The 12,730-nt window shown below is 55.5% G+C and overlaps 1 protein-coding gene across 2 annotated transcripts; it reads right to left on the bottom strand.

Annotated features, from left to right (window-relative positions):
- Window positions 1-1,406: 1,406 nt before the first annotated feature.
- On the bottom strand, window positions 1,407-12,516 carry ECH1 (enoyl-CoA hydratase 1). 2 transcript variants are annotated; one of them, XM_050928604.1, is made up of 10 exons: window positions 12,426-12,516; window positions 10,088-10,265; window positions 8,531-8,619; window positions 7,906-8,030; window positions 6,330-6,378; window positions 5,835-5,899; window positions 3,730-3,800; window positions 2,939-3,010; window positions 2,348-2,498; window positions 1,407-1,677 (listed from the first exon to the last, which is right to left on the bottom strand). In XM_050928604.1, exons 1-10 carry the CDS (start codon window positions 12,472-12,474, stop codon window positions 1,573-1,575), a joined length of 954 nt encoding a protein of 317 aa, XP_050784561.1. In that variant the 5' UTR covers window positions 12,475-12,516; the 3' UTR covers window positions 1,407-1,572. The 2 variants fall into 2 exon arrangements, with proteins under 2 accessions (XP_050784561.1, XP_050784562.1); XM_050928605.1 differs by lacking the exon at window positions 12,426-12,516 and adding an exon at window positions 11,703-11,822.
- Window positions 12,517-12,730: the final 214 nt, after the last annotated feature.

Below are 12,730 nucleotides of genomic sequence, written 5' to 3'. Positions count from 1 at the left end.
TGCTGCCATCACTGTGCGTGGGGCCACCGCCAGCCTGGCTGGCTGGTGGGTGCTGCCGAGGGGATTTCAGCACCATTGGGAGCAAGGGAGGGCTCTGTGCCGACGGGCAGCAGGGGCATCACACATACAAGGCTCCCCAGCGCTGGTCTCGCCGTCCTAGTCACTACAGGGTGTCTTGTAAGGTCTCTGCTGAACGCCTGGGGCAGAATGCGAAGCACAGCGTCGGTACGATTCGGGGCTGCAGGTCTGGCATTAAAAGGGGCGCACGGACACCTGGCAGGCCCCCTTCTTGCTCCTAGGCAGTTCATGTGCCCATTTCAAAACCGTCACCCACTGACAGATGAAACAGAGTGCTACTCGGGGGCCTTTGGTCCTGGGAAAACACCCAAAACCGCAGGGAGTAAAGGCAATGAACGTCTGGAGCCATAGCTGGGGAGGAGCGGGGGTGGGAGGGTGCAGCAGTTCCCCCGTTATCCTTCACCCAGGCTGGTTACAGGGTCTGTTTCGTGAAAGGGGGCCACGGCCAGGCTCGGCTGACAGGTGGAAGGACCGTGGGTGGAGGAGCCGGGGTTAGGATGGTGACTTACTGGCTGCTGAAGCTGCTTGTTAAATAAACGTGGCCTTGTTTTCACTACACCCCCCCACGGCAGTGCGTGTGTTCAGGGGCACGGCCTTCGACGGTGTAACGAACAAGCGGTGGGGATGGTAGGGCTGAGCAGCCCGGGACTGGGTGCTCCAGGGAGATGTTCAGAGGTTGCAAAGTGCCCATCTCTGGCCGGGGGGGAGGGAAAGAGCTTGTGTGGCCCCTGGAGGCAGGGGGCTGAGCCCTGGCAATGACCCACATGGCTCCCTCATGCTAAGGGGATGCATCAAACCCCCTTTCCTCTGTTGGGCTCCCCACCCAGCAGCCCCCCACTTTAGCTCTGGGGCCTGAGCCAGCAGCAAGGGGGCAGACAACACCTGCTGTATGGCCAAGCCCAGGGCAGAGTAAGCCCCACTGTTCCCCAGGGGCTCATGCCCCCCCCTCTGTGCCCCCTCCTAGGGGCAGCGTCGCTCACTCTGCATTTCAGCCTCCGCCAGCTGCCTGGTGTAGGCCTGAGAGTGCCGCTTTCCCCCTCCACCACCTGTGGGGCAGGAAGAGAAGGTGTCTCACCAGGCACCCCCCAGTAGCTTGGGTAATGGCTACAGTGGCCACCCCTCCAGCGTGCTCCTTCCAGCAGCCCTCCTGGGGAGGCTACTCCCAGCCTTGGCCTCTGCCTCTTGCCACTTTCCAGCCACCCCCTGGGGCTCCCTTTCCCCATGTTCAAACCCTGGACGCCTCCCTCTGGGCCCCGCAGCTGCTCACGGCTGGGCGGGTGGCCCTGGCCCCACTGCTCAGCCCCAGACCTCATGCAGCAGACGACACGTTTGCTCGGGTTTCAGTTTATTAATAAACTCAGCTCTGGGCTGATCTCATTGGTGGCTTCTTCTGCTATGAAACGAGCTTTTGGGGCTAGCGCAGGCCCCAGGGCCTGACCCAGAAAGGGGGGGTCACACTAAAGGCACCGTGGCCTGAGTCTGATTGAGCAGCAGCTACATCTTGGAGTATACGACGTCCTTGGGGCTCTTCCTCTCCATGGCAGCCTGAGCAGACTTCACGAGGTCCTCAGTCTGCAGCATGCTCATGTTCCAGGTGGCCTGGGGGGAGGCAGGGCAGGTAAAGGGGGCAGGAGAGCCACTGAGGGGAGGGAAATGCACTGGGCCATTCACCTCTAGCCACAGGAGGCTGCAGGCAGAGTTCCAGGGCAGGGGCTGCGGGTCGGGATTGAGGGGCACCAGCAGAACTGTGTGTGTGGGGAGCCCAGGGGGCTGGGGATCGGGAATGAAGGGCACCGGCAGAGCTGTGTGGGGGGAGCCTGGGGCTGGGATAGCAGGGGCTGGGGGTTGGGAATGAGGGTCACTGGCAGAGCTGTGGGTGAGGAACCTGGGGGCTGGGAGTTGGGAATGAAGACATCGGCAGAGCTGTGCCAGGGGAGCCCAGGGCTGGGATTGCAGGGGCTGCAGGTTGAGGTTGAGGGGCACTGGCAGAGCTGTGTGTGGGGAGCCCGGGGGCCGGGAATGAGGGTCACTGGCAGAGCTGTGGGTGAGGAACCTGGGGGCTGGGAGTTGGGAATGAAGGACATTGGCAGAGCTGTGCCAGGGGAGCCCAGGGCTGGTATAGCAGGGGCTGCAGGTTGGGGTTGAGGGGCACTGGCAGAGCTGTGTGTGGGGAGCCCGGGGGCCAGGAATGAGGGGCACTGGCAGAGCTGTGTGTGGGGACCCAGGGGGCTGTGGGTCAGGGATAGGGGGCAGCAGCTTGGTTGCTCACCATGTACCGCAGGCCCTCGGACACGGAGTGGTCCCTGGAGTAGATTAGGTTGACCTTGGTGCCCTGCACGGCCACAGGGCTCTTGCCAGCAATGTCGGCCGCCAGCTCGAAGGCGCCCTCCAGCATGGCCTGCTTGTCCTGGAAAACCCGGCTGGGGAGAGGGGAGGAGCCATGTGAAGCTAAGGGGGGCGCCCCGACCCCCAGAGCCGGGACACCACTTTGAGGATGGGACAGAACCAGTTCGCAGCAGTGGGGTCTCCAGCCAGCCGCAGTGCACATCACGATAGGGGGTGTGGCCCACACCCCTCCCAGTGGCTCTACCCCACAGACCCTCAGCCTGCATGGGCCTCTCTGCTCTCCTCACACGCTCAGGAATGGGGACGCCTCGGTTCTATCCCCAGCTCTGGCGGGGGAGCCCGGACTCCTGGGTCTGCTCCCAAAACAGCCACAGACTTAGAAGTTTAGGAGAAACCCCTCAAGCCCTCTCTGAGCCTCCCTTTAGCCAGCTGTGTGTTGGCAGCACAGGCTGCTTCGCCTCTGGAAGGGGGGGGCATTCGCTCCCCTGGGTAACATGCTCATGGGGGCAGCTACCTGACCAGGCCGCTGCTCTCAGCTTCTGGAGCCATCATCTTGCGGGCGGTGAAGGCCAGTTCGTTCACCAGGCTGGGGAGGGAGAGCACAGGGACAGGTGTGGGCATGACACAGACACACACACACACACCCCCTCGGGGAGAGACTGCACCTTGCCAGCTATGCTGTACAGATCCCTCCTCCACGTCTCCCCTCTCCCTCTGCCAGCACAGCCAGCCTGCGGCCCTGCCCTGCTGGAAACACAGCTACTCCCTGACACCCAGCCAGCTTCCGGGGCACTGGGCGACCAGTGGGGAGTACTAGGTGAGGGAGAATGGATCCTAAATCCACTTGCTCTTCAGCTGGGCTGGAGCTCCCTGCAGTCTCCCTAAGCGCCACAGACCTTGGGCTGTTCCCACTCCCCTCCCCAGCAAGGTCCCGTGGGCAGAGGCCACAGGGTGATGCATGAGCCAGCCCAGAATGTGGCAATTCAATCCAAGGAGCATGGCCAGGCAGAGGCAGCGATGCTCAAATTGCAAGGCAAAGATGGGGTCAAAGGTGGAATCGACTCTCCACGATGGGGGGCTGTGGCGGGACCTGGGGTGAGGGAGGACAGGGCCCGGAGAAGTGTGAAAGGGGCATTTTTCCAGGCGCTGATGCTCAGATTCTGCGGCACCCAACTGAACCCCCAGGGTCGTTGGCCTACCACGGATCCGCCAGCTCCCAGTCAACTGACTGCCCCTTTTAATGGGGCTGGGGAGAATCCAGGCTCCAACCTGTCCCCACGTTTGAAACTGGCCACAGGTACATACCTCTGGTTCCCGATGATCCTGGGCAAGCGCTGCAGCGTGCCCACGTCTGCCGCCAGCCCGACATCCACCTCCTGCAAGGGGGGAGAGAAGGGCAGGGCTCAGACACCCTCCTGCATAGACGCGAAGCAGAAGGGGCATCAGCTCACTGGGCCACACGAAACACAAGGGAGCTGGTGTGTGTGTGACTGTGAGAGAGAGAGAGAGAGAGCGCAACCATGATCCGCGGGGAAACAGCCCTGGCTACACAACGGCAGCAGGGACGGAACCCAGGTCTTAAACCACGAACCTCTCCTGTCTCAGCTAAAAAACCCAGCTGTGCTGGCCAGGGCTGCAGAAGGCACTGTATGTGGGCCACCACTAGAGGGAGCCACATGGAGCTGGGGTAAGGAAGGTGGCTGTAGCAATTGCTGCCGAGGGAATGGCATGTTTGCCAGCCAATGACTCTGCTTCTATCAGCCACTCTCTTTTTGCCTTTGACAACATAAACTCTTCCAAGCAGCGACTGTTTTGCTATACCTGTCCAGCACCTGCTACCACAATCCTGTGATGGACTGAAAAGTGGGTTACGATTGTGATCTGTTACTGTAAATGCTCTGGGGTTTTCTTGGTCCTGCTGGCAGGCCAGGGGGGCACTGTAGGAAAACGGGAGATCAGACTGAGTCAGCAAAGAGTCAGCTCAGAGTAAACTAGGGTGAGCTGAGCCCCTCTGCCTCAGACAGCAGCCTGCTTTGTCTTGCTCTGGTTTGGGGCACTGGTGTGTTAGGATTGTAGATTCTAAGCAATAAAGTTATGCAGCAACCTTTCAGTGAGAGTACTGTGTGTTTTCACCTAACTTGTGTGTGTGTGTATGTGACTAACATAACTCTAATGCATCGTCACCAAGCCACAGAGTTGACATAAATGGATTCTCTGGGCTATTAGTTTAGGCTCTCAGCATATTCAGGCATCAGTACAAATCCCAAAGGCGTTCTGCAGAACCGTGAAAGGCAACTGTGACTCAGGGATCTCTTGATGCCGCCTGCCACAGGGGTACACAAGGGTATAGGGAGCCCATGAGTTCACCAAAGGGGTCATGTAAGACCTCTATTGAAACCCTGCGTCACGCTGGTCATTGTAATCACTGCAAAATGTAAGTAAAGAAAATAGTGAAGAGATATATATATATGCTGAAAATTCTGTTCTTTACGGCTGTAGTTGAAAGTGGGTCACTCAAAGGTAGTGTGCCTTGAGACAAACGCCTCCAGGCAGGGGATGGGAGACCCTTCTCTCACTGCGTGTCATACAATAGGTGTCTATTAGCATGCCAGTGCCCGTAAAGAGCCGGAAAAGACATCAGAAGGAAATTAACAAGAAGAGCTAAACAGCGGGGGAAGACAGGAGATGCCCTATTTTGAGGTGAACATCACAGGTCTGTTTTTGGTATTTTGGGGGTGCAGAGAGACAACCTGGCACCTTTCCCCTAGGAAGTAAACTTGCTGAAAACACTGGGGTTATGCTAACTTGCAGGAGACGAGGGGATGCCCTGTTAGCAAAGGGGAGGCTCTAAGAAGCGTTATGATTTTGTTTTATACGTAACCGTTTGTTTCCAATCTTCTCACTTGCTAGTACTTGAATCTCTGTTTGACAATAAACGTATTCACACTCTACATAATTGCATTGAGTCTCACAAGCTGCGTGTATTTTTCTTTTAGGAATAGTGGATCTGAGAGTTCTGTACAGCAGGGGCTGCGCACTCCAGAGGGATGATCCAAGGGCTCATGAGTCAGTGTGTGCCTCTCACTACCTGTACAGAGAGACCAGGGCCAGAGCCTGGTGGTTTCAGGGCGCTGATCCACAGCCCAGACTGCCTCTGAGGTGCCTGAAGACCCTGGATACCCCTGGGAAGCATCACATGAGCTCAGATTCTGGAGGACAATGGCACAGCTGCATAAATGCCTTACATTCCACGGTGTGGAAAACACAAAGCAGTGCTGCTGGCACGTTACAAAGTAAGAGAGCCAGAAAAGCACAGTGCTGTCCCAGCATTCCCCAAAACATGCTTAAAAAGCCAGCAACAATTCAATTTCTGCCCTCAAATGAAGGGCAGCAAAGGGCCGGGGACATACCTTAACTTGGAACCATGCATCCTGGGTGCAATACCGGATATCACAGGCAGAGATCAGGTCTACACCTGCAAAGGGAACCGACAGTTGTTCTGGTCCTGCTGTAACATTCCCACATCTCCACCCTTTCCGCTTTCCTGTCCTTGTTCTCCTCTCTCTGGTGCCAGGAGTCTCCAGGGAGGTTCAGACAAGGCTTCCCCTTGGGGAATCCCCTACATGGATGGATGCATAGCGCCCCCTAGTGCTGTGTGGGGTTCAATACTAACTGATTCATTGATATAACTGCCAGCTTTCTCCATCACCCGATTCGATGCCTCTCTGCTGGGAGTCGCACAGTCATCACACACTGGCTGCTGAACAGCCAGCGCCTTTGGTCCCTTGCGGCCTGTGCCAGTTTGGAAGCAGGGTTCTAAGACGTGAAAGGCTCTGCAGCCTATTGCTGATTGCAGCCCATCTCACCCCCCTGAGCAGCCCCATTCCCAATCTGATGGGCCTCACCTCCCCCAATGCAGCCTCCGTGGACAGCGGCAATCACAGGCTTCGGACACTGGAAGAAAGCCAAAAGGATATTAATCAGAGGAGCCAAAGCAAATCAGCCCCTGCCCAGCTCAGAAACCCACTAATCACAGAATATCAGGGTTGGAAGGGACCTCAGGAGGTATCTAGTCCAACCCCCTGTTCAAAGCAGGACCAATCCCCAACTAAATCCCTAAATGGCCCCCTCAAGGACTGAGCTCACAACCCTGGGTTTAGCAGGCCAATGCGCAAACCACTGAGCTATCCCTCCAATCCAATAGTAGCAGGGACACTGGTTTGTTGGGGCTTCTAAGCCCTGCTCCGTCCAGATGGGCCAGGCTCTTGCTCACGTCCTGACTTCAGGGCTGACAGTGGGGCCATGAGAAGCTGGGGGCTGCAGGGAAGCCCCGATACAATGGGAGACGGGCAGGGAACACACCCCCAAGGAGGGTTGATGCAGGGAGCTACAGTGCTAGCCAGGGGTCGGGGAGGTAGTGCCAGGAAGATGCTTGGATGCAGTTCTTGGTGATCTCGGGGCATGTCATTGTTATATGTATTACTGTACGGCCCATGAGCTCTAGTCATGAACGAGGCCCCATGGTGCTATTTTTATGGCTATTAGGTATATTACGATAGCACCCAGGTGCCCCAGTCATGGCCCAGCCCCCATTGTGCCAGGTGCTGTATATTTCTATTACTGCTGTATTAGGGGAATTACTGTAGCACTGCCCCTCCTTGTCACACTAATATCTTGGGATCAACACTGCTACAAAAACACTGTAAGCGACAAGTGATGACATTTAAGAATGTATTATACGATAACACTAAAGCAAGCATGCACAAAAGACTTTACAGCAGGGCCGGCTCTAGGCACCAGCGTCCCAAGCATGTGCTTGGGGCAGCATTTTTCAAGGGGCAGCACTCCGGCCCTTTTCTTCTTTTTTTTTTTTGTGCTTGGGGTGGCAAAAAACCTGGAGCCAGCCCTGCTTTACAGCATAATAATTTGCTATTTATACTTGCATTTTAAGATGAAATAACATTAAGGGGCAATTCATTTTGTTGATGAAGAAGTTGGTAAAGTGTTTTTTCTTAAGCTGTGCATGAAGCTTTCTGTAAATTGGGAGCTACTCTATTTATAATTAATTATTTAATATTAAATTTACTTTTTTTTGCTATTTAATTATTACACTCAAATACGTTATTGGCAATTAATAATATTATTTTAAATGATCATTCGCACAATGCAAATTCTGCAGTTGCTAATATTTCAAACCATTTAAAAATTCCGCATACACCACTTGTTAAAATGAAAACATATTTACGATCATGACCCAAGGTTGTGGCTGGAGTCATGACTATTCATACTTTTTATTTACTCCTCCTAACAAGCTTAACTTTAGCTAGTCTGAAGCCTGAAGTTTAGGCTTTAAGGCCTGCTTTCTACTTGCATTTCATACACACATGATTAGCATAAGCAAACATTTCCCTCCTAGTCCACCCCAGGCAAGAACATCTTCCTGGCAGGACAGGTGCTTGCGTCCCTGCCGAGCCTTCTCACCCTCTCCAGCACCGTGAAGCTCTCCTGATACTCCCTGATTTTCTTGCGCAGGTTCCAAGCCTTGCGAGCCGTGTCCTCCCCTTCCACCATCACAAACGCGCTGCCCATCTCCATGAGGTCGATGCCTACGGCAGGGGGGTGAGGGCAGGAGGGAAATCACAGACACCTCTACTTCAATCACAAGAGTACTGATCAACCTCTCCATGGCCCTGCAGGCCAGATCTAGGGACCTGGACATTCAGCTGCTAAGACACTGATTGCTAATGGTGAGGTCGGGGCCCCCGGGGTCATGCAAGACAGGGGGAGGGGACTCATGCCTGAGACTGATGTTGCTCCTACCTGCCCCACCCAGGGGAGATGCACTGAGACTAGCCCAGAATGGCTTCTACTAGCCCGGCCCAGAAAAGTCTTGCCAGCCCCACACAGGGGGAGGCGATGCTGAGACTGGCCCAGCGCAGCTCCTCTGTCCAACAATGTCCACTGAAAGAACCTCTTGCATAGGGACTGGTCACTATCGCAACCCGGGAACTGGCCTCTGGCCGGCAGGGAACCCACCCCATCTCCATGATACATAAGCCGCTTGTCCGAGGCTCCCCCCGCGACCAGCACATTCAGGTTCCCTTACCAGCACTGAATAGCTTCCCGGCACCTGATACCACCACTGCGTGGCACTCTGAATCCTGGGAGATCTTGTTGAAACACACCACCATCTCCCTGCAGGGATCAGAGCAACGGGAGATCAGCCGGCCTCTCGCTAGAGGAACAGTTACTTCAGCCATCCCCAAAAGTTACAAAACCCCCCACCCCTAATTCTTGAGAGCACCCCGATCACTCTCTAGGGGTGAACGGAGTTCAGATTCAGACCCATTGGCTGATCCAGACACCAGTCCCACTGGGCACCAGGCTGAGACCCAACCAGCTCCAACAAGTTTCAAGGCCAGTTCCCTGCCTGTTGGATATCACTAGGGGACGAGGCTCTTACAGTGCAAAGACAGTTGGCTTAGAGGAGACACATGGCACAGCACAAGTGCAAGAGAATCAAAACCACCTCTGTTTTTGATCTCTTGGGTGGTGTGGGATCAGAGACAGGCTAAAACTGAGGAAGGACATGGAAACATCCCGGCTCAGGGTGAGGATTGTAAAGCATCAGCGACCCCAGCTAAGAACATCCTATTGGCAGCACCTCACTGGGAAACATGTTGCTTTAGAAGAGGGCTTTATAGGCCAGCTGTGCTGAAAAGGAATCTGTGGCAGAGGCAGGAATCAAACCCAGGTCTTCTGAGCCCCAGCCCCTAAACACAAACCTTCTTTCACCAGACCTCTCCAGTTCACCAGGACTGCTCCCAGCCACTTCAGGAAATCAGCTGTGGCTTCTCCCAATACAGCTTCCTCCCATGACACATCCTCTCTTTCCAGGGTTTCTCAACCCGTAAGTTGCAACTCCAACTTGGGTGGCTCGAATGTGTCAAATGGCCAGGCAGGAGACCCGTGGGTGGAGGGAGGGTGTCCTGCCCCCAGGGTGGGGTAGGAGGGTTGCACAGCTCACTGTGCATGCATCCCACAATGGCAGCTCCAGTCCCATGGGGCTGGCTAGGCACGGCTCCCCACTCCGAGCACTGTTATATGGTGCACATTGTTACAAGTTTGGCCTATCTAACCCTCCATCATGACACAGGCGTGGTTGGGCCAAACCTGAGTGGCGCTGCGTCCCCGTGCCCCAAGTCACCATGCTGGGAGCAGAGCCAAGCCAGCTCTTTGGGACAGGAGCCACTACTGTGGTACGCGTGGTGTACTTGGTACGTTTCACATGGATTTGTATATTCTACAGCAAGGGTAAGAAATACGTAGTAAGCCAGATGTGTTTGGCTTATTATAGCAGTACGGCTATTTACCGGGTTCCAAACCATCAAGATTTACAAATTGGTCCTAATCCCAGAAAGGGTGAGAACCACTGCACTCCAGTGCTGCCCCACCCTGATGCTGTCACATTCGGTTCTGGGCTCATTGGGGCAGAAATCTGAGAGAGATTTGACCGATTTCACCCTCCACTAACTGGTTGCTTCTCTCTCCTTGCTTGTTTCTTGTTGTCCAGGGACACAATCTAGCCTCAGCATACGGGGATGGGGGGGGGCGGTGCTAGGGGACCTCTCACGGGCCCCTCCACCAGTGTTCCTAGGATTACCTCCAGAACGCTGTATTCATGGCGTTCCGTTTGTCCGGCCGGTTCAGCTCCACGTGGAACACTTTCTCCCGCACCCGGGACACCTTCAGCGTCTCATAGCTGTGAGATGCATGGGGCTGCTCTGGGGCCGACGACATGGCTCTGAAGCTAAGCAGTGGCTGAATCTGAGCGGACAGCTCTGGGAAAAGAGAAACATGGCCTATTAACATCGGAGATCCCAGCACAGGAGAATTCCCTGTGAGGGGGGGTACTGGGCTGCACGATTAAATGGGGCAGAGTTTGGTAAACATAAGAGGAGCAGTGTAGCCCAATGGATAGGGCACAGGAGACTCAGGACTCCTGGGTTCTATTATTGGCTCTGCCACAGACCACAGGCACATCCCTTTCCCCTATATCTGAGTTTCCCCTCCCACCCCTTGTCTATTTCATTGGTAAGCTCTGACACAGAGATTGTCTGCATATTGCACAGCACAAAGGGGCCTATGGGTACATTCAGCGCCCCTATTGACTGCTGTGGGAGCTCCTCTGGGCTTGGCCCTTTTGAAAGTCAGTGCCTGAGTCGAAATTTCACAGCCCAAATGATGGAACCCAAGTTACAGTGTCTCAGCCTGTTTTCTTTGCCACGCAAAGATTAAAGCTCAGTGCTGTCTCTAATGCTCCATGCCTCTTGGCAGAGGCAAGGGTTTGGAAGAATAATTAACCAGGGGACTGCATGGAGATGGAGTGATAAGATACAGAGCACATAAGGAAGCTGGTGTTGTTTGAGAAAAGGAGGAAGGTGGGTTAAATTTTTCCAGGTGGTGCTTTTTAAAATCTTTCTCAAGGTGTGGAATTTATTACGCAATTTTATTTACACAGTGGTCCCCCTCCTCCAATTTTATCACAGAAAAAAATACCCAGACTTTTCTCCATCCTACCTAGGGGATCTCAAACCTGCACAACTCGAGCAGCTTTATTTATATGTAAGCGAGCCGACTGCTCTCCTGTTCATCTGCAGTGCCTTAATCCTCACCAACCAAGTGACAGGGAGCAATACCAGCTGCATTTTGCAAACTGGGGAAACTGAGGCATAAAGTGGGGAAGTGACTTGCAACATCTAGAAAGAAAACCCAAGAGTCCTAGCCCCATACTCCTCTCTATTCTAACCACTAGAAGACACTCCATCTCAGAGCTAAGAACTGAACCTGAGTCTCTACTCTCAGCCTCCCTGTTCTATCCACTAGACACCATTGTCCTCCCACAACCAGGTATAGAACCCAGGAGTCCTGACTCCCACCTTTCCTGTTCTAACCATTAGGCCCCACTCCCCTACCAGAGCTGGGATAGGAGTCTTGACTCCTTGTCCTCCACTCTAACCATCCCTATCGGGATCATTTCTGTCACCTCAGGCAAGTCCCTTCCCCACTCTGCACCTCAGTTTCCTCAATTTTAGACCAAGGACACTGAGCTACTTCCCAGAGCTGTGAGGCTGAATTCCCTCGTGTCCACAAAGGGCTTTAGGCTGTTTGGATGGAATGGGTAAGAAAAGGCAGACATAAAACCCCCTGAATACCCCGTGCATTCCTGGGACAATACTCAACGCTGCACGCCAGTGCGGTGCTATCTGAGACACAACCTTTCCCCTAGTGTCCTTTGAACAGGCTTCTGGAGTCTGGCTCATAAATAGTATGTTCACATTGGGGGGACGGGGGGGAGATGTTCAGAGCTGTTTGCACCCGTAAGCAATTGGGCAACGGGTAACTCCTCGCCCAAGTCTTTCACTGGGGCCGAGCCTGGGTGCTCAGGCCACCCTGCTTCGCCTCCCTTTGCAAAATGTTTTCTCCAGAAAGATTCCACGCACGTGCGCCCAGCAGAAGCCCTGGAAATTGGAGCAGATCCCAGTTTAGCGACTTTCGGTAGTTCTGTGCCACCGCCGCCCCGACTGCAGCACCTGAGCGCAGCCCAGCGGATCCACGCCGACGCCCGCGGGCTTATTTCGACGTCCGCCCGCCCGGGCCGATCTAAGCTTCCCCCGGCGGGTCCATACACCGCGCCCACCCGCAGGCCGCGCACAGCAGGTGGGGAAACTGAGGCAGGGGGCAGTGCGGCTGGGCACTGACTGGGGGGGGCACACGCTGCACAGGGATGGGGGGGCTGAAATTGGGGGGGGTTCAGCAGGAGAGAACGAGGTGCCCGGGGGGGCAGCCCCCGTGCCACGCCCAGGAGGGGGGTGACCCTGGGGCCCCCCCAGGAGAAGGGGGGGCTGGACGTGAGGGGGGGCTCGCCCCCCATGACTGACACGGGGGGGCGGGTCAGGGGTCAGAGGTCAGGGAGGGGTCAGCGGGTGCCTGTCCCTCACGTCTCCTCAGCAGCCCCCTCAGGACGGAGCCCGCAACCGCCGCCGCCATCGAAGCCTCTCGCGCCCCGAGCCCCGCCCCGCCGTTGGTCACCTGACCCCGTAGCCACGCCCCCGCCGCCATTTTCACTAATGGCAGACCGAAGGAAAGATGGCGGCCTGTTCTCAGCCCCGCCCCCTCCTTCCGCCATGACACCCGGCGAGGCGGAAGGGGGCCCGTCCGCCATGACACTTACAGAGGCGGAAGTGGTACCCGACAGCTGCTACAGAGGCACATGGGGGAGCTGAGTGGTGGCGGTGGCGAACAG

This window comes from Gopherus flavomarginatus, chromosome 18 (assembly GCF_025201925.1).
Source record: "Gopherus flavomarginatus isolate rGopFla2 chromosome 18, rGopFla2.mat.asm, whole genome shotgun sequence".
NCBI classification, from domain to species: domain Eukaryota; kingdom Metazoa; phylum Chordata; order Testudines; family Testudinidae; genus Gopherus; species Gopherus flavomarginatus.
This window is presented reverse-complemented; position numbering and strand designations above follow the sequence as displayed.

Excerpts from the sequence above, each read along its gene's own strand:
- ECH1 (XM_050928604.1), bottom strand. The coding sequence starts at position 12,474 with ATGGCGGCGGCGGTTGCGGGCTCCGTCCTGAGGGGGCTGCTGAGGAGA. Across the intron at positions 8,031-8,530 it reads CGGGAAGCTATTCAGTGCTG|GCATCGACCTCATGGAGATG; the intron begins GTAAGGGAACCT and ends CCCCTGCCGTAG. Across the intron at positions 6,379-7,905 it reads GCTTCACGGTGCTGGAGAGG|TGTCCGAAGCCTGTGATTGC; the intron begins GTGAGAAGGCTC and ends GCTTTCTTCCAG.